The sequence below is a fragment of the Tympanuchus pallidicinctus genome, unplaced genomic scaffold (assembly GCF_026119805.1).
Source record: "Tympanuchus pallidicinctus isolate F22 unplaced genomic scaffold, pur_lepc_1.0 scaffold8, whole genome shotgun sequence".
Classification (NCBI taxonomy): Eukaryota; Metazoa; Chordata; class Aves; order Galliformes; family Phasianidae; genus Tympanuchus; species Tympanuchus pallidicinctus.
The window spans coordinates 35,515,853-35,542,423 of NW_026294802.1; the positions used below are offsets into that span (position 1 = coordinate 35,515,853).

The 26,571-nt window shown below is 37.1% G+C and overlaps 1 protein-coding gene across 3 annotated transcripts in view; it reads right to left on the reverse strand.

The window, feature by feature from the left end:
- Window positions 1–631: 631 nt before the first annotated feature.
- PNPLA8 (patatin like phospholipase domain containing 8) overlaps window positions 632–26,571 on the reverse strand; it is a 35,549-nt gene continuing 9,609 nt past the window's right edge. For all 3 annotated transcript variants that reach the window (XM_052667950.1, XM_052667948.1, XM_052667949.1), the window contains exons 6-10: window positions 24,645–24,816; window positions 20,273–20,330; window positions 17,168–17,362; window positions 2,941–3,136; window positions 632–1,490 (exon numbers count right to left, since the gene is read on the reverse strand). In XM_052667950.1, coding sequence (XP_052523910.1) covers window positions 1,216–1,490; window positions 2,941–3,136; window positions 17,168–17,362; window positions 20,273–20,330; window positions 24,645–24,816 — 896 coding nt within the window. In that variant the 3' untranslated portion in view covers window positions 632–1,215. The remainder of the gene's footprint in view (window positions 1,491–2,940; window positions 3,137–17,167; window positions 17,363–20,272; window positions 20,331–24,644; window positions 24,817–26,571) is intronic.

Sequence of the window (26,571 nt, forward strand, 5' to 3'; positions counted from 1 at the left end):
GCAATGGCAGCTTATAACCCCTGAAAGGCAAATGGACAAATGCTGCTTTTTGGTGAAATTGGACATGTTACACAGTAAGCAGTTCCATGTAGCTGTCTACTGAGATGTAAAAAGTCGCCCAGAGAAGAGTGCTTGACTTGTCCTGGTGCCCAACGCACGACAGCAGCTGACTCACATTTCATTGCACTTATAGAGTTTCTAATAGCATTGTTGAAAATGTTTCATTAACATCCCGTATCGGCAGTGCTTACCACACCACCCCGCTTAACATAAGCAAGAGGTTGCAATGGAATGAGTAGTAAGATCACAGTAAGCTGTAAATAAAACTTCACAACTCTAACACAACTTCAAGAGAGTGCATGTATGACAGTTGAAAGACGATGCATAATTTATTATTTCAGGTACCAACTGCTAATTTTTTCTTGACACCTAAAGTTTGACATCAAAAACTGAAGCTTCTATAACAAGCTTCTCACTTGCCTAACTAGTTCTAAACTGTTCTAAAGCTTTATTTCCTTTACCTTCTGATAAGAACAGCAGCTCAAATGAAGTTGGAGGGCTTGGGATTATTTCCAAATAATGAACAAACCAATCTGAAGTCGAAAAAAAAAAAGGCAGCAAGTCTTAAAAATATCAGTTAATCTTCATAATTTAATATGCCATTTATAGTCATCCAAACATCTTACTGAATAGTTATGTACAAAAACCATTGAAAAGAAAAAGAATTTAGATGTTATCTTTGAAATTCAAAAGTACAATTAACACAAGCAACGTTTCTCTTTGTTTTTGGTTTCATTTCTATTAAATTCACTGGCTATGTAAGAGCCTAACAAGTATGCTGCCTACCGTAAGGTGAATGAGGATTTTATTTGTCATTAATTTGTTTATTTTCAATGAGCCTGGCGGCTGACCGAGTCTTGCTCCAACGATAAATATGGTACATTGAAAAATGCATTGTTTTCATAATTTTCAGTTTTACTGACTTCAACAAATTGAATAAGAACAACAGTAAGATCCCTAAAGTTCTAAAATAATAATTAACACCGTAAAACTTGATATCAAGGTAAGCGTGCACAAGACAGCCATCCTTGCACCAGAGCTCTATGGACAGCTTCCAAAGATGTTGTTCACTCACAACAGACACTGTTCCTCTACAGTACTGAATGAGTTTTCTGAAATAAGATTTACATTTACAGAGTTTCATGCATTAGGTATTCACAATTTGGAAAGAAAAGGAAACCCTTCATACATATCAGCCTTTAATTTTATCCAATCGTGAAATTTCTGTAAAGTTGATTTTTCTTGTGTTAGTATTTTTGCAGCTTTTTTCAGCTTTTCTTCATTTCGTTCTAAATAGCGAATTCCATCTGTCTGCAACTGACTGAGTTTCTCTTTCCGGCTTTCATCCAGAGGTATGTCTTCATTCATCAGAGGATTAAATCTGAAATAAGTATCTGGTGGTAACAGCGCATCCAGCATGGTGTGAACTTCTGCATCGAAAACAAACGTAGCAAACGGTAACATTTACATGAGAGGCAAACAGTCCTACAGCCTGAACAACGAGTGCTCTGGAGTGACATGACCCAGGAAGTGTAAATATGTGCTGCTTTACTAAGGACATTTTTTTCCTACTATTGCCTTATACAAAGAAATACAACTCATTTTGCAAGCAACCCCATAGCTCTGCTTTTGCTGAAAAGCTTCACCTTTTATTCTATGACTGCATTCATGATAATCAAGAAGACTTTGTGAGCTATCCAGATACATGTATGTTCATTCCTTGATGAATAAGAACACATTCTGAACAGCAGTAATGTAACTTACATATCCCCACTCATGATTTGTTACACTCAATACTTAGTGGAGAAGGTATTATGAAACAGAGCTATATATTCAACTCTCATCTCAAAGTCTGCAGTAAAAAAAACTACGTAGTTTTGAAGCTTTCTTTAAACTGCAACCATTATGTATTATGAACACACGTTTTGGTTTTGAAATGTTCATGAATTGTAAAATGTTTGAATTCTGAAAAATAACCAGTGCAGAAATAAACTGACTATGTAATAGATTTATTTGTTCCTCTCTTTGCTTCTTCTTTTCTTCTCCTTCCATAGCCTCAATTCTCCCTCCTTTAAGATCTCTCCTCTTATATCTCCTTTAAACTTCCGTTTCCATGACTACTTCCAGCTTTCATCTCTTATTTCCTTCTTTGCATTCTTACCACTCCCTCTCTCCATATCCCTTTGTACAAATCCTGCTGGATTACTAGTGGAATTCTCAGTTTTCAGGTACCTGCAGTTTACCTACGTCATCAGCCAAGACCTCATAAGCTAAAACAGCTCCGCAATGGCACAGTGATGAAGACTCATGGAGGTAACACTGAGAAATGCACTCATGTTCTCATCTCCAGAAGACCTGTAATACTAGTATTAAAACACTAACTACATGTAATAAGTTAAGAAGAGACATGCTTTACTGAGTGTGTTCTTGCTATAATTTGAATCACAGAATCATAGAATTGTTTGAGTTGGAAAGAACCCTCAAAGGTCATTTAGTCCAACTCCCCTGCAATGAACAGGGACACCCACAGTTAGGTCAGGTTGCTCAGAGTCCAGTCCAGCCTGAGCTTGAATGTTCCCCCCAAGGACATGGAATCCACCACTTCTCTGAACAACCCGTTCCAAACACTTGCTGGGTGAAAACAGCTTCCTGAAAGCAACCACTTAAAACTCTCTATTTGTCTGCTTTTGATTTTGACACCAATGAAGTCAAACAAACATGATCTTCCTATAGGTTATATGGCTTAGGCAGAAGTTTCAGCAGGTCAGACAGAGAGAAAGGGAAAAACAAAATGTTGCAAATTGCTCTCTGAACTGAAATTATAAGAATAATCAAAAAGCTGAAAAGAGCCAGAGAACAAAGACAAATTAAGACACTAACCTTCTGTGTCAGTTGCACTGCTGATAACGTTTGTGAGTTTGGCTTTCAAACTGGTGTATGTGACATTTGTCTTCCCTGCACTTTCGTATCGGCCAGTACCCAGCGACACCAGACACTGCAGTGGAACATCTGGCCAAAGGCACTTGCACTCATGAACTGCCAGTGCAGAAGGATTATTTAGAAGCAAGCCTCCATCCTGTAAATCAAAAATAAATGTAAAGGTTAATACTATATATGATGTGAATAAAACAAAATTGCAATTACAAAATGAACTGGATAGCACTTTTGTATTAAAACAGGCAGTAATTTTCATCTTTCGTGCAAGTGCTCTGTTTGTGCTTTGCAGCTGCCACATAGCTAAGTTTCCTGGGCTTATGGACACTGTCAGATCATCTCTTGAATCTCTGGTGAGTTCTGCTGGTGGGAGCGAATAGTTCAGAGTAGGAAGGACCGACTGAGGTCATGTAGTCCAAACCCCCTCCTTGCAGAGGATCAGCTGAAGTGTGCTGCCAAGGGCTACAACCAGTTCAGTTCTGAGTATCTCCACACATGGAGACTCCAAAACCTTTCTAGGCAATCTCTTTCAGTGTTTGACCACCCTCAAAATTTTCTTTTTTGATTTGTGTTGTTACTTCTCATCTTTTCTAAGGGCATTCCCTCTTCTACATTCTCTCCAAACCTTTATTTATTCACATTGATAAGATACCCTTCCCCTACAAGTCTTCTCTTCTCTAGGCTGAGCAGCCTCTGCTCTTTGTTTCCCCTCATTTGAAATGCTTCCTTCATCATCTTTGTGGCCCTGCATTGAACTCGCTCACTTAATTGGTAATCTCTGCTACTTCAGTATGTACTTCTGTCTTCTAGGCTTCTAAGACAGCCAACTTCAGAAAAGCATACTAAATGCAAGCAATAGAATATATGAACATAAGAGAGACTTTTGTTTTCAAGATTTCTGTAGTTAAGAATATATGAACATAAGAGAGACTTTTGTTTTCAAGATTTCTGTAGTTAAGAACAGTAATTAATCATAGCAGAGGCCAAGATTTTTATAGCCATTCAAAAAACCATATAAAATATAGAAGAGACAGAATATGGATGAATATTTGCAAAAGCACTATGCAAAAGCTCCCTGAACTACCTATATCCTGTACCTGTCCATCACATTACAAGAATAACAAAGAAACCAATGACATTCAAACAGAGCTTAGAATGAAAGACATTATGGAATTGCTGCACACTTTACAGGAACTTTTATTAACTACAGCTGTGCTAGACAAGTAGTAATGGGATTGCTGAGATGTGGAGTTTTGTCTTTTTTTGTTTATCAAGCTTCTATTTTAACCTACAAAAAGATCTTTGAGCTGCTTCTGGACTACTGTCTACTTTGCTCAGAACAGTGCTAAAATGAATAGTCTTTTCAGTGCCTATTATCCTCGCTTACGTATAAATTTAATTCTACACAGAAAACAAAATACAAGGATGTCTTTGTCCTTGATACAATTCCCCATGAATCTTAATACAAAATCTTAATACTTATCTTCATGGTGCTTACTTATTTCTTTATAACAGTGATTAAAAAATGCTTACCAAATAATTTCCACTGATCTTGCCAATATAATTTAATTAAACATGATTTTTTTCCACCATGGGAAAGCTTAGTGTTATCAAAATATAGTGTGTAGTTAATAACAGAATAGCACTCTATTTTTTTATCAAACAGACAAATAAGACACCAGTGATAAATAACACAGAATCATAGAATCCTTAGAGTTGGGAGGGACCTTTAAAGGCCATCTAGTCCAGCTCCCCTGCAGTGAACAGGGACAGCACAGCTAGATCAGGTTGCCCAGGCCTTGATCCAGCCTCACCTTGAAAGTCTTCAGGAACAGAGTATCAACCACATCATTGGGCAACCTGTTCTAGTGCTTCACTATCTGTGTCGGAAAAACCTCTGATCTCCATTTCCCCTATTTTAGGGTGAAACCACTTCCCTTGTCCTAACACCACAGACCCTGGCTATGCGGTCCGTCCCCTCCTTTCTTATAATCTCCTTTCAGATACTGAAAGGACTCCATCAGGTCTCCCTGGACCCTTCTCTTCTCAGGCTGAACATCCCCAGCTCTCTCAGCCTGTCCTCAGAGGAGAGGTGTTTCATCCCTTGATCATTTTTGTGGCCATCCTCTGCACGTGCTCCAACAGGTCCATGTCTCTCCTGTATTGAGGACTCCACATCAGGACACAGTACTCCAGGCGATGCCTCATCAGCACAGAGCAGAGGGGTAGAATCACCTCCCTCATCCAGCTGCCCACACATCTTTTGATGCAGCGTACACACACCAAAGCTGTGCCACAAAAATACCGACAGCTTTCTGCAGCTATTTTCATATTTGAACAGTTTTCAATTCAGGTCTACTGGAATGACAGTAATTATTCATTAAGACACCTTTATATAATTTCTAGAATCAATATAGCTATATGCTATTCTTGGAAAGTCAGAAGTAATACTCAATAACAAGGGTAACTAATTTATTTTCTTCACCTTCAGATTATTATTGATAATGATCCAATCAATATTGTGTTTCAAATCAGCTTACTCTGACAAAGATCTTCATGATATTGCTCTTCTGCTTTCAGTGATCAACTACTGAATCAGTAGATAACGTTATTAGTTAAACTGAGCTTTAGAAGACTTAATGAAGAAAGCAGTGCAATAATTTAACTCATGTTTTGCAGCTCCAGAAACATTACTACACATTAATTCAAAGAATGAAATTCTCACATTAAAAATATTGCTTAGAACTGCATGAGCAAGGAATCTTCACCAAAGAGATTTCATTGGAGCGTATGCCTAAAGAAGTGCACTTCTGTTTTAAATAAATTGATCTGGTAGTCAGAGCACAAGGGAGCCTTCTCTGCTTTGTAACTGTCAAAACACTTGGAGAAAATATTAACTACAGCGCTAGCATAGCTAACTAACTGGGCCCTAAAAGAATGGTTATGCTTCCACTGAGGAGTTCTAGAAAAATCTGTATTGGGAAGAGGAATATTTCATAAAGCACACTTGGGAATCACTTGATAAAATGTTAAGCTCAGTATAACAACTGAATGTTTGCCACTTGGAAAGTCTTTGGCAAAAAACTGAAAGCAAAGTCCGAGTGCTTGACTTCAGTGCTTCGCTGTGACAACGAAGCTTGTTCATACATGTATTAAGCTCCATTTTAAAATTTGTTTGATTACCTCCATTATTTTTATTATTTTTATCTATTTATTTTTATCCATTATTTTTTATTTTTATCAGATTATTATTATTATTTTTTAAGTTTTCTTCCCTATTGTTAACCTGCTGACATGATGTCACTAGGGAAGTGGCATACCCCTCGTCAGCACTTGCTTGCACTAATGTTCTACTCTTGCACTTTGTGCTCAGTGTGCTGTCTGCAAATTAAGATGACTGAAGTGTGACGCAGTTTTGCAAAGTTTAGAGTATGAAGGAGTGTGTAAGAGCTGCCAGTGCACTGATTATAGCAGCCCAGGGAAGGGGTAACTATGTATGCTCGGGAAGTGGAAAGTTTGCAGTTACATTGAGAACTAACTGAATGAGAGGAGATGGTGAAATGTGGTCAAGGACAATCTAAGAATGGGAGGACAAAGCAAATGAGTCACTGGTCTACTCTGGCTGGTTGCCTGGCACATAGTCAGACAATTGCATGTTTTTGTGGATGCTGATCAGCAATTTTTGTCATTTAAAGAGTTACTGTAAGTCAGTCCTTCAGCTCATTTCCAAGGTATGTGCTGTGTGTGAAAAATGCATATTTGAGGGTTTTTTTGTTTTGTTTTGTTTTTTAAAGACTCCAGACTATACTGGTGTAGTTCTGTATTTTGTAAGAAAGGCTTTTAAAAGTTTGTTTTACAGCTAAAATAACTTACATCATAACATGATTCATGTTCTGTTTCTTTAAAGAGTGTAGAACTTTAGGAAAATGAAAGAGAATGAGACCTCAGGAGGTTGTCTGGTCCAGCCTCCTGCTCAAAGCAGGACAAACTTCAAAGCTGGGTCAGGTTCCCAGGGCCTCACCAGGCTGAAGTTTGAAAACATCCAAGAACAGAGATTCTACAGCTTTCACTGTCTGCACTTTGTTCTGTGCTTTTTAAAAAGTCCAGCTAGAGATTCTCCCCCTTAGACAGAAGGCTGCGTTCTGCCTCCTCTTTGACCTTCTCTTTTTTCAGGCTAAATAAATCCAGTTCTGTGCATCATCTGCCATGTCATTTTCTTCAGTTCTAGAACTCCTCAGTGGAAGCATAACCATTCTTTTAGGGCCCTGTTAGTTAGCTATGCTAGAGCTGTAGTTAATATTTTCTCCAAGTGTTTTGACAGTTACAAAGCAGAGAAGGCTCCCTTGTGCTCTGACTACCAGATCAATATTTAAATAAAAACAGAAGTGCACTTTTTTAGGTATATGCTCCAATGAAATCTCTTTGGTGAAGACTCCTTGCTCATACAGTTCTAGGTATTAAGGTAGGCATGCTTAAATATTGTCAAATGTTTCCCGTTTACTTCATAATCCAAAGGAAAATACACAGAGACCTCAAATAAAAGAAGTGCTCCAGACCACTCAGGAGCCTGGAAGCACAGAACCTTCTTGAATTCTTGTTTTATGTAAATAATTAAGGTGAACATGCATGAAATCACCACTCAATTATTCAAACCAGAAATTATAAAACAGTTCTTCAACTGAAGATGTTATAAAAAAGCAGTTTAAATCACACATTACTATGGATGTTTTTGTTTTTCTTCTTAAAACGAAGTTCAGAACACATTGTTTACCCATAAGCTGTCACTTCATTTCTTAATTTTGTCAATTTCACACTGCACCTTCTGATTGCTGCGTGCAGCATCCTGAAGTTTCACTTAAGTGATGTTAAGCTTTGTGAAGAAAATAATCTAGCACTGGGTGAAGGATATGACTTAAGAAAGCCAAGTCTGACCTTTGGAAGCTGAGTTTGCAGGCTCCATAGTAACCATTTCACCTCACTGCTTATGCAGACATGCTTTGCATTTTAGCTCACTTCTACAGACTTGCTCTGCTGTTTACTTTCATTGTAAATACAGAAGGACTGGAAAAAGTACTAGAACAAAGCTGTCAAAGGCTAAAACAAGACAGGCTAAGATTCTGAAGAGACTTTGAAAAGTACTTTTCAAATTCTGTGTTTAAAGTCAACATAGAAATAATTAACAGCTGCAGATTAAGAACAACGTTCACTGTTTTTCGAATGAGGACTTGAAGACTCTCTGCACTACGGTAAGAGATTAGTGCTCTGAAAAATTAAAACACTCCAAAAACATTAAGCCTGGTTTCCTTAAATAAAAAGTAGGCTTTGCCAAATCATTCTGCAAAATCATCTCAGAATGTTCATCTGAGCAGCAGTGAATATTCTCAGTATAGAAGATGGGAGTGAGAATATGAATGCATTCCTCCTGTACACCAAAGTTCTAAGAATTTCAGAATGAGATTCTGAATGAAATTCAGATGCTCCTTTAATATTCCTCAAATGTCTTCTGCTCATCATTTCATAAAGGCTTTTTTTTTAAAAAAAAAAAAAACCTAGAAAAACAGATACTGGAACTGTGAAAACAACTGCTCCAGTTTAGAGCAGAAAACTGGTTCCATTTGAATGGGCTAACAGAAAAACTCTTTAGAAAGTACTTGTGCAGAAAATGTAATTAAATGAATTTGTATTTGCATTATTAAATGACACTGATATTAATATTTCCATGATTTCTGACTTTGATTAGTAAAAAATTGGAACATTTTAAAAGCTACATTTGTACTTCTACTACATCAACTGAAAAAAGAACACCCTATATTAAGATCACATTACATGAACTATAGGAAGTATCCAATAAGGATTGAAAGTTTACTAAGTTTAATTTTCAGTATAGCTGTTCTCCTATACAGTACTTATTTTTCTAAAAATTAACAGTGCCACTCTGTGTTGTTTATATACATACAAATCTCATGCTAAATGCTTCTGAGAGCTACCAATTGCTATTGCTAAATATTTAATAATATATTTTACATTTTCTTCTACATTAGCCATGTTTGCTCTTGACATTTCTTTAGAATGAATGGTTGGCAGAGGTATAATGCTAGGTGATTATCTTAAATTATTAACTCATCCCAGCAGGTCATTAATTCACAGAAAACGACCAGCTGCTCTGAAGACATTACTGAATTAATTTTTATGTCAGACACAGAAAATGTACTTACATTGTATTGGTGAAGATTTGCTAGAAAGAATTATTGGGCAATGAAATGTATAGTCGGATATTCCATTAAAGGCATAAACTGTGTACCACATTTAATCACATTAATTAAGTAACGAACAACAGAATTTAAAACAACCAACAAGAAAGGATCACAGTGTGCAGTGTAAATACAAAAAGCTGGGTTGTGGTTAAGTCTACAGTGACGCCAAACACACATCCCAACTTCTGCTCTCCCTGTTATGTTTGTAAAGCACAGGCAGTGCTAAAGAGGAGTTTTACTTTTCATACTTTGAAGTCAAATGAAATTAGTCTATTAATTTTTTTAAACAAAACTATTCAAACTATTTCCATTATTTAATAGTTCCACTCTTTGTGATGTAAAGGTTAGATTTTATTACACTGAAACTGAACAAAACAGGTTCATAATTACAGGATTTGATCTTAAAATGAACAAAATTTAAGAAAAAGCAAGTTAATTACTGGAGGTAATTAACATGGAGTCAGCATTTTGATATAAACAATCTAGTATTTGTATTGTCAGTGAGAGAGGGGGTGTAAATACAAGTAAAAGAAGAGTTAGTTAAACGAGAGAACAGAACAGATACAAGCAGAACTCATATCCACTATGAACAGCTACGAATAAACAAAATCAGAACTCTTCTGGCCATCAAAAGATGAAGAAATATCCTTCTCAAAATAACCTTCTACAAGGGTAGCAACAGCAGAGACAGCTTTACATGTTTATGAATTACAGTCTATAATGCAACTGGCAACGATGACAGAGACTGGATTTTACCCAAGGCAAACTGTTTTGATCTGTACTCTCTTTTTTTTCCCCCTAAGGAAATGCCAGCTGAAATAATTCTCAAACATGAGACAAAAATATATAAAAAAGTACACTGCTACTAAAGACATAGTTGGACACATAACTCAGTAGAACAAAAACTGCAACATAAAGAATCAAAGAGATCAGCCTGTTTGGAATTTGCAAAATTAGCACTATAGATTAATCCACGCACTAAAAGAGAAGCTCAGCACAGGAAACAGGGCTTAGGCACTGTATCCCATTCAACTAATGCGAATGTACTTGGTGCTAACCAACCAACTTCATGCACGTTTTCTATGCATGGTGAAAAGTATCATCACTGTGGTGCTAAGACCTGCATCCACGACAAAAAGAGGGCAGTTTCCTAAACTAAACTACAATGCAGAAGGCAAATCAGAGTGGATGGCATGTGACAAAGCATGAAGTAATTACTTGCAACATCCAACAGACCACCATGTATCATAAACAAGGTAACTGTATCAAAAGTAACAGCACTCTGGTAGGCTTTCCTCCCCATTGGCCATCACAAGGCAACTGACAGAAAATATTCCTTTATGATCTCCTAAGAAACAATGACCAGTGGCGTCAGCACTTCAGAGGAGCAACCTAGACTGACTGGACACACTACTGCATTGCCTCAGCTCTCAATTCTTTTTTATTCCAGTCAGTTCTAATTTTACGATATTTAGTTATAGCAAATACTAGCTGGTAAATGGTGTTAGTAAGGACACATGGATTGACAAAGTAAAGAAAAAAATAATGCAACCTAATACAGCTCCTTTGGGAATGATTTTTTTTTTTTCTTTTTCATATAAGTACACTGAAATATTACATTTACAGTAACAAATCACTCTGGACATCGTAGTGCTTCCAAATTAAATGCCTAAACAAAACACACTCTCTATTTCCTTTCATTAAACAAATCTTCCAAAACCAAGTCATTTAGCAAATCTCTGCTGGGAATCCTAAAAGCAGTCTTGTCTGCAAAGAAACACTGCTGCAGTAAACACAGCATTTTCGTGAAGGCTGCTAACCTGCCCTTTGGCCATTCACCCTATGAGCTGCTAACCAAATCCATAGAATCCACAGGAGAAAACAAACTGCATGTATCCAAGTAGTGAACAAAATGCGTATGGCAACAAGTAGACAGAGAAACAAAGAAATATTTGTTTCTATCATTGTGAGAACAAGATACACCTATTAAAGCACAGTCTGCATAAGCTCTGGTGCATGCTGATCACCGTGGCATATCCTAAGAATGAAAAGAACTCCAATGTGACCTATATTCTATGTCTTCTTAGAGCCTGGGAAGTACCCTTGAATCTAATTTTAAAAGCTACCATGTAAAACCAATTAGGGTAGGATCTATTAAGCGAATCACTTTTGAAGGCCTCTCTCATAACAAGCTACAAACATGAAATGGCGCTTGCAAATTTACCCTCGACTAAAAGGAAAGAAGTCTAAAGAATATGAAGAAAATGTGTGGGTTTTTTTCCCCTCCAATGAGAGGAAACTTGAAATTTCAGTTACATATTATATTACTGTATATATATATATATGTATATATATATATTATTTCTAGTTCATGTTCTCACCATATGCATTGTTTCTCCTGGATTATTAATGCTCAACTAACAAATTAGCTGCCGATTTCTCAACCACTTCAGTATTTGATCTTGCTCAAAGGTGGTCTGGGAAATATTATTATTTAGCATTACTGTAAGTCAACACTAGATTTTTATTAAATGAATTGTAACAAAGCAGTGAAATCATGGGAACATGCTTAAGAAAAAGTTGTGTCAAACAGTGCATATTTTATTTTGAGAAAGATGTATGGCTTTGTTAAATGCCTTCCCATCCTCCCCACGCCCTAATTAATCAGGTTTAGTTTTTACCGTAAAATCAAGTAAGTGAAGTGTGCATAATGATTGTTAAATCTCAAATTGCTCTATTAATTAATTGGCAATTTGCTCAGCATACTGCACTGTCTACTGAAGTGACACTGTTGAACAGCTAAAAAAGAAATGCTTTTTACACTACAGAATAGCAATTAAAAAAAAAATATGACGCCCCTCCGTGAGAAGTAGGGGGAAAAAAAATCCCCGGTTGTAGCAGGCCTGCAGAGAGCTTAAGAGACACTCAGTGCTTCTTAAATAGATTTTAATATCAAAAAGCTGATGTGTGGCAATACAGCTTGTACACTGTGACATCATGACTCTGTCTCTCTTGACTTGCACGGTTCCTGGAGAAGCATGTTACAGGGATTAAATCCCTTTGAATGCTAATGTCTTCCTCTTTTGAACCACAAAGAATATTAATCCTCCTCCCCTCATCTACCAACAGCTGCGCTGTTTTTCCTTCTTGACAGAGTGGAACAAGATAGCATGGCACAGTTGACCTGAATGTAAATATTGCTATTTGTTTTCTTTTTTTTTTTTTTTTGAACTGCTTATTTTTTTTTTTAATGGAAGTTTAACAAACCTGTCATCAAGTTATCAACTGCACAAATAAAAACAAAGCATTTGGGCACCTGGAAATATCTTTTAGCAGTTCTATCAGAAGAATTATAGAAATAATTTATTAACTTATTAATAAATTAACACACTGCAATCCTCTCAAACATTTACAGAGGCTAATACAGGAAGTGAGACTGGAATGTTCCCAGAGAAAGGGCATGACTGTGTGTACACAAATACACATGCATGTATAAATATATATGGATGGATGGAAATGTGAGTGTCAAAGTGAACAGGCACAGTTCAGCTCAGGCATGACTGCAGCAAATACAGCTAGCGTTACACAGAGCATCTTTAAGAACTAATCTCAACCTTACACACAGCTCTCATCCAACTCTTTCATGCACTCTGAGAAGGACAAAGGCCAGATAAAATAAAAAGAGAATATGCAGACTGACTATAAAAAAAAAATCCACTATGTTTCCATTGTGAAAGTAAGTATTTTTATACATTTGAAGTCAAATCAAATGACAGAGTGTCTTTCATTTGGATTTCAACATACAATTGAGTGATAAACCAACACAAAGCCTGGCATCTATGTAAAATCCTTTAGAGTCCCAAATGACAGTGCTGAGAAACAAATCTCACTGTATTTACCATTCTGAGTTTTTCAAGGCTTTTTACAAGTATTTTCACATTTTGGCCTTCTCTATTTTTTTGAATCATGTAGAAACATGAGCAGCAATGCAGAGGTAGATTATATATAAGTTAAACTAGAAATGATTACGTTGATAAATTAATACAAGTTTCCAATCCATTAAAAACAAAAATCCACAGAAAACCATCATATTTCCTACACTGTACTACAATACTGAATCTTCTGGCATACAATGAATGCATATTATATTGATGAATTAAAAAAAAAAAAACATGGTACTACTGCCTAACAATGGCATACTTCATTTGCATCTGTAGTTCAAAAGCAGTGCAATCTGTTAGTGTGCAGGCTGATAAATAGAAAAGAATAAGCATTTCCATGTAAGCTATGATAGCATCGTATACGATCCATCACGTTAACATTCTTGGCCAGTTACAGTGAACTTCTACAGTAATGATGCTTGACCAAATCTAATAATACTTACAAGAACTATATTAACCTATTGAAAAAAAAAATCCTGAAGCTGAAATATTAGTAACAAAGCTTTTTTAACCAGAAATATTACTGAATTTCATATTGCATTTGGAAAAATTTACACGTATGTATTGTGTTCAATCTTGGATGCTTACTAGAAATAAAACTCCTTGATCATCTTACATTTTCCACTGAGGTACCATTACATTCAAAAACATACACGTCACAGTTTGCTCAACACAAGAAGGTTCTTCCCTCAGGATCAAAACATGGTAATTCAAGGTAGTTTGAATGTGCACTGATGCAAATTAAATGATATGCAGATCTGCATGCAAATAGTTACGTAGCATTTGCCATATAGAACCATGCTAGCCTGCTGTCTATTAAAAAAAAAGCACATCCCACGTGTTAAGAAAAATATAATCTGGGGGGAAAAAAAAAAAAAAAAAAAATCAGCTAGGTTTGAAAGACAAAAGACAACAAGCCCAAAAATTTTAAAGAGTTCAAGATATTAACATAACATGCTTGGAAAGAACATAGATTTTTCAGATGATATGGAAGAATAACTAGAAAATCTAGCATCTATTTCTACTACAATAAACTGTTTAAATACTGAAAACATATGTAATTCTGCAGTGTTTACCATGGTGTACTCCCTGCAAAGAGAATACAAAATCTACAGCCTTAGGAATTTTGTAGAATTAAGCAAGCCACATCCTAATCTCTTGCTCTTCAGCAATCCAAATACACCAGATAGAGTGCTTTAAGAAAGAACTGTGAGTTTGTGAGGCAATGCTGACTCTATCACAGCGAAGAGCTTTGTCAAAAGAACTCTAAGTAAGGAAAATGAACTAGATGTCATCCTAACTCTATATATCTGAGAATATTGGACCTGATCTCTAATAACACTAATCATAATTTTACGTTCTCTAGTCTGCTAAATAGGATTTAAAGTGAATATAGGCGTTATTACTATCCACTTTAATACATTTCACCAAAGTCTGGCAGTTTAGTACTTCGTAGAAGTTTAAAATCATACTATAGAGCTATTCTTCATACGGATGCACAGACTGACTTTGATGTGCTCTCAATTCAAGGAAAGAGGGAGTAGGATGGCGAGAAGAGGAAGAAAAGTGCCTTGCATAGCTTAACCCTGACCGATCAAGTAGTTAAGGAGCAGCTTGGAGCAGCTCCAAAGACTAAACCAGCTCTCTTTCCAGTTCTGCTTTGACAGGTGGAAGACCACAGTGTTTCAAGATTTCAAAAAGAATATCTGATGTGCCACTCCCTTTCTAGCTTCACAGAAAAATAAAATAACTTATTTGCTTACTTTGGGTGGCATCTGATTAAAATGCTTTGGGGAAAACCAGACACATACAAAAGAAAAAAAAGAAAAACAAAAAAGTCCGAAACAGAAAGGAGAAACAGCTATGAAGAAAATAAAAGTACTCTCAATCTGGTTGAGGGCTTTCCTGCCCTTCATGAAAACATTATCCCCCAACTTGCATACTTTTTAATATATTTGAATGCAACTATGCCAGCTCCTTATAAATGCTTTTTCAAAATACAGCTTACCTTTTCAAATCGCCATTTTCAATCATTACATTTAATGAGTATTTGATGTCTTTGCAACACACACAAAATTCCCAATAAGAACTCTCCATTAATTAATGTTTAAAATTAGGTGAATTCATTTAATATGAATGAGTTAAGTACATTACACATTAAAAAGTTATCTTACACTAGAAGAAGTGGATAAGGTCTACAATAAACTTTCTCATTATGCTTTCCAGAAACCTCAGCAAATGCAACTGTGTACATTACAGAAAGAGAAACTGAGCACTGGAAAAAGAAATCTATATGAAATGTTAGATACCCTCAAATCCTAGTATGTTGCATACAGACTGCCCTGTGAGTCTACAAGCCATGGCCTACAGTTTCCTCAAGTATTTTTACCCTCTCCTAATATCATTAATAAAGCAGGAGAGCTCAATTAGGCAGAAAATGTGCACAGACTTGCTTTCAGTTTCTTCACAGGACTGTTAGAGACAAGTTTCTGCACTTTCCTCCTATGCTGGTTTTTCAAATTAACTTCTACCTGTTTTGCCTTTCTATCATTTCTTCCGTTTACTGACTCTTAGCACATTATTTGTTAGTCTTTAAACTTCAGTATTACTTAACGCATGACAATGCTAATGAGATTCTATAGTATTTTAATAAATACCATAAGAAATTCTGGATGTGGTCCAGGTACATTCATGCTTAATTATGGTACACATCACACAAATATGCCATTGCTGCTTTCCATTAGTTAAGACTAATGCCACCATGTGAACTAACACGATGGAAATATAATAGATGCTTTCTTTAGAAAGACTGCAATCCTATACTGTCTTTGCTGAAGGCCTCAGATTCAGTCATCCTACAGCCCTTTCTGCAAGAGATCTGTAATGTATCTTTCCCAAAATAAGCACCGCTACTTTTAAATAAATACAATAAAAAGGATTCTTTCAAATTCAGAGTTATAGAACAAACAGTCAACAAGTACTGAAGGACAATAACAGAAGTTAAAAAAAAGGTGTACTACATAAAATTAATTTCCTCTTGTCTTTACCACTCGCAGTCACCAAAAGAAGCTGTAATACAATAAAACAGCATTCACTGTTGTATGAGAACTGCTGAGTCACGGGCTGAACCTTTAATTGATCACCTGAGGCAAGCAATGAGTCAGCCAGAGGAGCACAGGTGAAGGCAATTCACCTGTGGAGCCAGGCTCCACCCCTCCTAGACCTATTGAAGAGCTGACTACCAACGGCTAAGGAGCTCTTCTGGAGATTGGCTCTGCTGGAGTTTTGTGAGTGAGCCCAGGATAGGAGTAAGCCTTCTATTTATTCTCTTTTGTTATCATAGTCTGCTTTGCCTAACTCTCTTGTTTATCTCATAATTATAGCATCTTAATATTCATTGATTATACAACTGTTAATAGGATATACCACTTCACACTCAAAGTGAATTTCTTTTGAAGCTGTCTTCTGAATTTATTCTTACTACCATAGCATCTCTTATTCTTTTTGCTTTTCAACTTGGAATCAGTGTAGAACTTAATAAGCTATCAGTAAAAAGAAGTAAAATGTAACAAACAGAAATGATTCATTAATAAAATGGAGCACTGAAACATGCAACTTGAAATTTTCACACTTTGCAGTACTGTTAGATGGAAAGCCATACCATCCATCCAGTGAAATAACGCCCAATGAAATACCAGATGTAAGCAGGAAGTCAAAGGCCATTTACAACTCATATAAGGTTCCCTCCCAGGCAGAGAAGAAAGGAACAGCAGAAAAACTTCAGTTCATATTAGGAAGCCTGCAATTTTTAAGCCAGTGCCGTTCTCTGGTTCTATAAAGGCTATACACGTGAAAAGTTTTCTTCCTTGCTCCTACCTGCCATAGATTTTCTTACTGCTATAGAAGTATTTGATTAATTCTGATTTTCCAGCATTATACCTGGCAAAATACTTACTCAAGGCTAAGATCTCAGCTTACCTGATGAAGATCATTGCCCAAAACATATTCCTGGAAGTACCCTGGTGCAGCTGACGATGCTCTAATGGCCTGCCACAGTTTATACTGACAGCCTCCGATATAATGAGACTTAACCCCAGGGAAGTGATTGTAGTTTCTAAAAACAAATGCTTTCAGTGGTGTTCCTCTGTTTACAATGGTGCTTACTGCAGCTACCTAGAAAATTGAAAGGAATAAAAATCAAGTAATAAAAGATAAGGACAAACTCCCAAACTTATAAAAACTCAATTTATACATTAAATGCCTCTCAGGAACTCTGCTCAGTGTGTATTTACTAACTTATAAAATAATGCCTATGTAAATTTTAAATGATAAAGAAAAAAAACAACAAAACAACACAACCTCCCTAAAGATAAGGCTTTTTTAACCTCTCACTGTTTCTATTTTGTTTCTTTGAGAAGTGCACAAGAACCAAGAACAATTCTCAAGTATCCAACAATATAACAATGGTGTGAAATACATATATTTAACACAATCCATTTCTCCTGGAAAACAATTACTTAACATTGCAACTTCAATGAAAGGACTGCAGAAAGGATCTCTTCCAAAAAGAAAAAAAGTCTTTGAAAGATTTTCTTGCAAGGATTTTTGTAAGGACACTAAGACATCTTTAAGTCACATACATTTATGTGAAAAGTCAAAGCTATATTTCCATTAAAAAATGTACAATTACAAAATTCAGCATATTTTCCAGATATAATGACATGAAGTGGGTGTACCTATAATTATAGATAAGCATTAGAATATGCAAGACCTTTTAGCAATGACGCAGCCAGTCTGTCTGACACTGTTTAGAACAATACAGCAGACAAGTGGGTGTTCAATTCTATTTTGTGTATTGTTTATTACAGAGCAGGTTTTTTTCTGTGAAACACTGCTCAGCACCAGCATCACAAGCAGCTGATGCTGTGATACCACTGGATTCATTTCCATTCTTCAGCTAAGTCAGTCACCTAATTTACAGTAAGCTTACCTTTGAAAAGAAAAAGAAAACAAGTATTACCACTACATGGGGGAAAAAAAAAAAAAAAAAAAGACAAAAAAAAAAACAGAAGGAAAATGTATGCATGATTGTATGCTGTCATTTGCCAGAGGAAAACTTTTCTGTTTTGTCCAAAGGAAGGCCTGGTTCCAAGCACTGCTAGAAGCATTAAGGAAAAGAATACTTTGAAAAATTTAATTAAAAAACCTATCAAATTGATGCTTGAGCTTTTATTTTTTTTTTTCTTCCCTCCCACTATTCATATTTTACTTCTTGAAGTGAAGTGCAACTTGAAAAATACTGAGCACATTTTGGAAAACTCCATCTCTTTTCAGAAATTTAACAGTTTACCCAACTGTGCATTTTATTTTGATTTTACTGGCCTTGTAAAGAGTGCAAGCACTACAGAGTGATTACTACCAACAACTAGTTTCAATTCTATTTATATTCACATTTTATTACTGAAGAACATGGAATGAGGCCAAATATCCCAGTTCAAAGATAACTTTCAAGTCAGTGTAAGCTAGCTTCTCTCTCAGAAAGTAACATACCACTCCATCCTTTTCATGTCCTTGTTTTAGACATGCATGAGGAACGCAGTCAAGCGCATGTTTCTATGTTTAGAAAAATGTGAGTGTCTTCCATTTAACAGTAAAGCATTGAATATAGTGCTATGACACCAAAACACCTGTTAATTACAGACTGTTCTGAAATATATGCTATTATATTTCTCTTCTTTCTTCACACCCTGTTGTTCACCAAAAATAAAATACCCATGCTTTCTCATCTTTCATGCTGTTTCTGTATATAACGTCTCTCCAATTAATTGGTGCCCTTCACCTACAGGAAGTATCTCAGGGTCAACAAACAAGACTGAGGAAAACCTGGTTATCCAGATAAAGTGAAGAGACTCCTTTCTCTTACTGCACAGTAAGAGATATCACATTTGACATGATGAGCCACAAGGCAACAGGCAGAGTTGCTGACCACTAGATTAAGCACTAGATTGAGCTGTCTGGGGACCCATCCAGCCTAGCCTTGAACACCTTCAGGGACACGGCCTCCACATCTCTGGGCAACATGCTCCAGCATCTCACCTCAGTCAAAAACTTCCCCTGACATCTAATCTAAACCTCTCCTCCGTTAGTTTGAAACCATTCCCATTGCCTTCACGTAAAAATTTTCCTCATGTTTACAATCTCCCTTTAAATACTGGAAGGCCATTTTCCAGACTCAACAAGCCTAGTTCCCTCAGCCTGTCTTCATACAAGAGGTGCTCCAGCCCTCTAATCATCCTCTTGGAGAGGGTTCAGAGGATGGCCACCAGTGCCACATATTTCTTTACCCCAGACCTGAAGAAAATACTTCAAATGGGGCCTCAAGAAGGCAGAGCAGAGAGAGACAATCGCTCCTTCACCCTGCTGACCACTCCTTTTTAATGCAGCCCAGCATACTGTTAGCCTTCCAGGCTGCAAGTGCACACTGCTGGTTCATGCTGTTTTTCATTGACCAGGACCCCCAGGTCCTTCTGGATAAGGCTACTCTCAATGAGCTCTTCTCCCAGTCTGCACATATCTGAGATTGCTCCGACTCACGTGCAACACTCTGCACCTAGTTTTGTTGAACCTCATCAGTTTTACATAGGCCCACCTTTCCAGTTAGTCAAGGTCCCTTTGGACAGCATCTCCTCCTTCCATCACATAAACTGCAGTACTCAACTTGGCATCATCTCCGAACCTGCAGAGGGTGCACTCAACCCCATCATCTATGTTACTGATAAAGATGTTAAAGAGTACTGATCCCAAGATGGACCAGACCCCTGGGAGCCATCTCTCCTTATCAGCTTAAACCTGGACATAGAACTATTTACCATTTCTTTGCTTACAAACCTAAAACATCTTCTAACTCACAGTATTAATAAAAACATGAGGAACTGCTATTGAAATCTAAGCTTCTATTCTTTAGAAGCACAGGTTATCTTATACAGATGCTTGTAGAGCTTATCAGTGCTCACATTTTTTTTCTTATAAAATATTCTTCCCCTGAGCATACAGTTAGTATTTATATTAGAACACTGTACTTACCTTTGGACATTTAGAATTTCGTGCAGTTTCAATCATTAGATTTGAGCCCATTTTTTCTCTACAAATAAATGTAGAAAAATGAAAATGGTCTGTGAGTTTTACCATGAACAAAAGACGTACGTTTTTATAAGCCCTTATAAGTATTCTGCATTTAGAAGAAACAATGCTTGGATTTCACTTTAATAATCAGGTTTTTGCAGTATTTGAATGGACCAATGCTTCATGCTTTCTAGGCTGTTGGAAATGAGTTTGAAGAGTGAGTTCTTGATTCAGTTACTCACTTCATCACATAACCAAAAACTCATCATGATTACTTCAACTGCTTCACGAGAGCAAAACAAAGTACTTTGCTGCATTTCAGAATAATAAAAAAAAACCAACAATCTCATCAAGAAGCTTTATAGGAACAAAAGCAAACGTTTTCCATTATGAGAACAAAAGCCAAGAAAATAAATGCACCATCCTGCATGATTTAGAAGAACATTTTCCATACCAATAATTCAGTATGCATTTAGCATTCTTTTTATAGGTGGAATGTTTTCCATATCTTGTATTCTAATCACTAATGAGAACGTAACTTTCCAGGTACAGGACATAGGCTGCTATAATTATACTAGCTAATAACCTCTTAGCAGCTTTGACTTGTATTTCCTTACAGTAAAGGTATAAAAGTCTATACAGTGAGTGCTCAAACATAAGAATTCCAAGTTCATGTAAACAACCAAAAGAAAACTGAAAAGCTAGAACAATATGCCAGGTTCTCCATGCAAATGTGATTCAGCATTGCATTATACAAATCAACATACAGTAAGCACAATTTTCTTCACAAAGTATTGAATATAAATTATTAAAAATCACTCTTCAAATTGTAACATAAGGAATCATAAGTTAAACACATATGTAAGACAAAATTGATACCCATCAACACCCTGGATAAGAATTTAAGCAAAACCAGCTGTTATTTCCATAAATTGAACTTATAATATGCCTCACCAACGAATGCAACATTAGTTGATTATTTTCAGCAACGTTACTTCCTGGAAATAATTCCATCAAATGCTAAGTGTGTATTGCATGCCTATATTTGGTAAATTTGTACACTATTTCAAGCAAACTCAACTACCATCTAAACCAAAAATTCGCTCAGCACAGCTATGATTTAAATTTAAAATAAAATACAAAGCAGTTTTGTCATGCAGTTACTGAAAGTAAGCTCCAACCTTCTTGCTTCCATGAAGAGATGCTATATGACCTTTTAGTTTCTTTCTCAGTACCAGGCTGCATGGAAGCCTGCATGAATCTATACTGTTTCAATGAAGTGATGTATAGGCATAGCAGCTCCCTTCAACACTGCAAAACTGGGTTAACAAAGACTCATTTGTTGATATGACTTCTCATAGGAAGAAGTCCTTAGAGACAAAAGGAGGGGAACAAAGTTGGCTACTCTTAACAATGCCTTTCTGGGAGTACAGGAGCTCTCCATCCATCATAACAAGAAAGCAGGCAGTGGAAGCAGGAAGCTAGTATGGCTTGGCAAGGACCTGCTGGTCAAACTGAGGAAAAAGAAGGGCAATACAGACAGTGGAAGCAAGGACATGTCACCTGGGAAGAGTACAGAAATGCTGTCTGGACTTGCAAAGAGAAGATTAGGAAAGCCAAAGCATAGATGGAACTGAATATGGCAAGGGATGTTAAAAACAACAAGGAGGGGTTTAACACGTACATAGGTCAAAAGAGGCAGGCCAAAGAGAGTATATCTCCCCTGCTAAATGAGAAAGGAGAACTGACTACAACAGATACAGAGAAAGCTGAGGTAATCAATGAGTTCTTTGCCTCAGTCTTCACTGGCAGCCAAGATTTCCTGAACCTGAGCCTCTGGGCAGGAACTGTGGGAGCAGTCTCCTCGCTGTAAGGGTGGAGCAAGTCCAAGACTGACTCATGACACTGAAAGTCTACAAGTCCATGGAGCCAAACAACATGCATCCCAGGGTCCTAAGGGAGCAGCTGAGGTAGTCACCAAGCTGCTCTCCACTATATTGAAAAGTCATAGTTGTCAGGCAATTTCCCCAGGAAAAAAAGAAACATTACCCTTCTTTACAAGAAAAGGAGGACGGAGGACCTGGGGAACTACAGGCCAGTGAGCCTCAAATCTGTGCCCAGGAAGATCTTGGAACAGATCCTCCTGGAAGACACTTTAAGGCACAAGGCATGAGTGGATGATCTGAGACAGCCAGCATGGCTTCACTAAAGGAAGGTCAGGCCTGATCCACCTATTTGCCTCCTATGGTAGAGTGAGCATGGGTACACAAAGGGAAGACAACTGATATACTCTAACATTTTTATTGAGATGACAGGATTAAGTGCATCCTCAGCAAGTTCACTTATGACACCAAACTGAGCAGAGTGGTTGATACAACAGAAGGAAGGGATGCCATCCAGAGGGACCCTGATAAAAATCAATAGGTGGGCACTTCTAAAGCTACTGAGGTTCAACAAAGCATAGGGCAAGGTTTTGCACTTGGATCGAGGTAATCTCAGACATGTATATGAAGTGGGACAAGAACTCCTTGAGAGTAGCTCTGTTGAGAAAGACTTAGGGGTCACGGTTAATGAAAAACTGAAGGTGAGCCAGTAGTGATTGCTTGCAACCTGGAAGACTGTATCCTAGGGTCCATGAAAAGAGGGGTGGCCAGCAGGGGCAGGGAAGTCCCTCTGTTCTGCCCTTAGGGAGCCCCAGTTGGAGTACTGCGTCCAAATCTGGGGCCCCTAACGCAGGAAGGATGCAGAGTTTTCAGAGAGGGTCCAGAGGAGGGTCAAAAAGATGATCCAAGGGCTGCAGCACCTCTCCTATGAAGATAGGCTGAAGGAGTGGGCTTGTTCAAACCCGGGAAAAGAGAAGGCTGTGGGGAGATCTCACTGCAGCCTTCCAATGTTTAAAGTAATTTCATAAACAGGAGGGAAATCAACATTTTACACAAGAAGATAGAGACAGACTAGTTTAAAACCATTCCCCTCCTCTGCCTAAATCACCCTTCCTTTAGCTAGGAGGAAGTTTAGTTTTAGGGGGAAGTTTTTAACTGAGAGGGTAGTGAGGAGCTGGAACAGGTTGCTGATGTCCTGTCCCAGAGGTTTTTAAAGCCAGGCTGGATGGGGCCACAGACAATCTGATTTAGTACTTATCTAGCAGCTAGCAAGCCTGCCTGTGGCACAGGGTCTGGAATGTGACAAAACTCGAGGTCCCTCCCAAGGTTCAAGCTATGATTAAAAATTAAATGCACTGATCATGGAATCTAATCTATGAATCACATAATTGCCTTGCTTTTGTGTACTGTACATGAGTAGTGTGCTTTACTTCCCTTGTGTTATATGCAGCTGCAAAGAATTTTTAATTTTAAAGGCATACAAAATACTGTCATGAGCTAATTTTTCTAATTTTACCATTTTCTGGGCAATTTTTCTCAGACGAAAAATACGATACTGATTTCATCAACAATTTTTTTCCTAAAAATATGCAAAAGCACAAAAAAAATGCTTGGAAGCTTTTCTTCACTTCAGCAAAGCAGTGAGATGCTTACCACTTGGGAAGCACAGGCCATTGTAAGAAACTTGTTACTTATCCAAAGAAGCTTTTGGCCATTTTACATCCGCTCTCATGTTAAGTCATTTCTGTTCTTTCAGTTGCAGTGCCAGCTAACACTGTGCATTTTCAAGAACTCAACTATCAATATGAATACAGATGAATGAAAATAACAGAACACATAATAATTATTTCTTTTTCTTGGGGAAAAAAAAAAAAAAAAAAGATTTTTTCCCAAGTACTTGTTAATGCATTTATATACTTAAAACATTTACATACTTTTACATTGTTAACTTCAACACAGTGAATATTTCTTCCATTGCAATTTGCAATTCTAACAGATTTTTTCTTCCTATTTTATAGGAATGGGAAATTGTTAAAATCCCTCAGTACAGCAGCTAACATCTAATATCCCTATTACAACTTATTATTTCAGTTCTTACTGTATCTCCTTACAAAGAAAAAAAAAAAAGCACAGCAGGTGGCTAGTAAAATTTAATGCAGATCTGTAATGAGTCAGATCAAGTAGCTGGCAAGCATTCAAAAATATAATCAGAAATCATTGCACTAAAAGCTTACTCTGCTCCTGAAAAAAAAAATACACTAAAGGATTCCAGTGTTCTGTTAAATATTAAAACAACTATTTTCAAAGAATTAGACTATACACTAATCATTTTCTTTTTTTAAAAAACTTGCTTACCAAAGAGACACTGACAAAAATGAAGGCTATTAGATTTGTAATAGTAAATTATATTTAACTTTTTTCTTTAAAAAAACAAACAAACAAACACTTACTTGAGCATTTTTTCCCAGATATCACTGTCATAAAAGGCATGGCTCCAACCCATCTTAACTGTTCCAAGAATAACATTCTGCTTAAAAACATCGGATCCCAACTTGTGATATAATTCTTCGCAATCATCCAGAGGTATATGGAACAACCCCAACATAAAAGCTAATATAGCTCCTGAAAAGAAATATTTTGAAATGTTAAGTATAGTACATAATGAGATTATAATGATGGATTATTAATTACTATAATATTCATAGGTTAAGAAAATGTCTCTTTTGAAAAGGGTGATCAACTGACATTTCTAACACCAAATTCCTGTTCAAAAATAATAAACAATGTTTTAAGGACAATTAGAAGTTAGGAAGAGTTTATTTTCAAAAACAAATTATTTTAGACATTGACAAATGCTATTCTTTTGTTTTGCACACATCATCCCTGCCAAAATATATACGGCAGAAAGCAGGTTAAATCCACTGCGTTATTTGGAAAGAGAAACGTGTAGGAGTAGTCTGTGCTGTAGCATTTAAAAAATATTTGGAGCATTACTTGCTATCTTACAAACTCCTTTATTCTTTAAAGAAAACTTCTAGCAAATTCTGTAATGGAAGCTTTTTTTGTTTTGGAATATATTTGGTTGCAATCATTTATAATTAATCATCGATGGAGGCCTTGCAGAGATCTAGACAGAACAGAGCATTGGATGATCATCAGCAGCCACGAAGTTCAACAAAGTAAAATGGCAGTTTCTGTACTTGGAATGAACTAACACCAGACACAGCCTGGGAGACCAGTGGCTTGAGAGCAGCTCAGCAGCAAGGGACCTGAGTGTGCTGGTGACAGCAGGCTCTGAATAAGCTATCAATGCACCCTGGCAACCAAGAAGGCAAACTGCATTTTGGGGGTGCTTTAAATACTGCAGAGCCAGCCAGTCAGCCGAGACAATTCTCCCACTACGTTTAGCACTGATACAGCTTCACCAGTGTGTGTGCAGTTCTGGACTTCACAGTATAAAAAAAAATACCAAAGTCCTTGAAAGCTTCCAGAGGAGGGTTAACAGAACTGGTAAAAGTGTGGCAAGGTATGTCTTATGAGGAGAGGCAGAGAACACCTGGTATATCTAGCCTGAAGAAGAAGAGGCCGATAGTGATCTCACTGCTCTTTGCAGTTCCCTGAGGAAGGGAAATACAGAGGAAGATGTCAGTTTCTTCTCCTTGGAACCAATGTCATACAGGATTAGCACAAAGCTGTGTAAGAGAAGGTTCACATTGGACGTTATGAAAAACGTATTTACTGTGTGAGTGGTTTAACACTGGAACAGCTTCCTAAAGAGGCAATGATGCCCTAAGCTTGCCAGTGTTGAAGAGGCATTTGTGTTGCACTTATGCTCTAACATTCAGTTAACCCTACTGAATGGGTTATACTACTAAGTGGACAGGCTTGATCAGTTAGACTTGATAATCTTTTACGGTCTGTTCCAACTGAACTATTCTATTCATACACACTGCCATCTAGTGTGTGCATAAAACAAGAATGACTTACCCTTGTAGGAAAAAACAGTTTTCAAAAAACACAGTTGCAGAATACAAATGCAAAAACATTTTCCCCATTACCACCTGAGAAACAGCACCAAAACCCACAGTCTGTTAGCACATAGACAGCAACAGTTATTATCAGTCAAGTTACCCATTAAAGGGCTTTGCTGAAATCTGTTGGATGGTAACAAGACACTCCCAGGAGAGAAAAGCTACAATCAAAGGTGATAACCTGATCACTCAGTGAAAACACGTCTAATGCTTCCTCCACTTTCTGGCCTGTTATCACAGACTTCTACACTCCAGCAACCATCTCAGCCTTGGCTACCAACATTTCAGAGAACAAAACAAAACAAAAAAACCAACAAATTACTAAATAAAACTTGAGAGGCTAAGG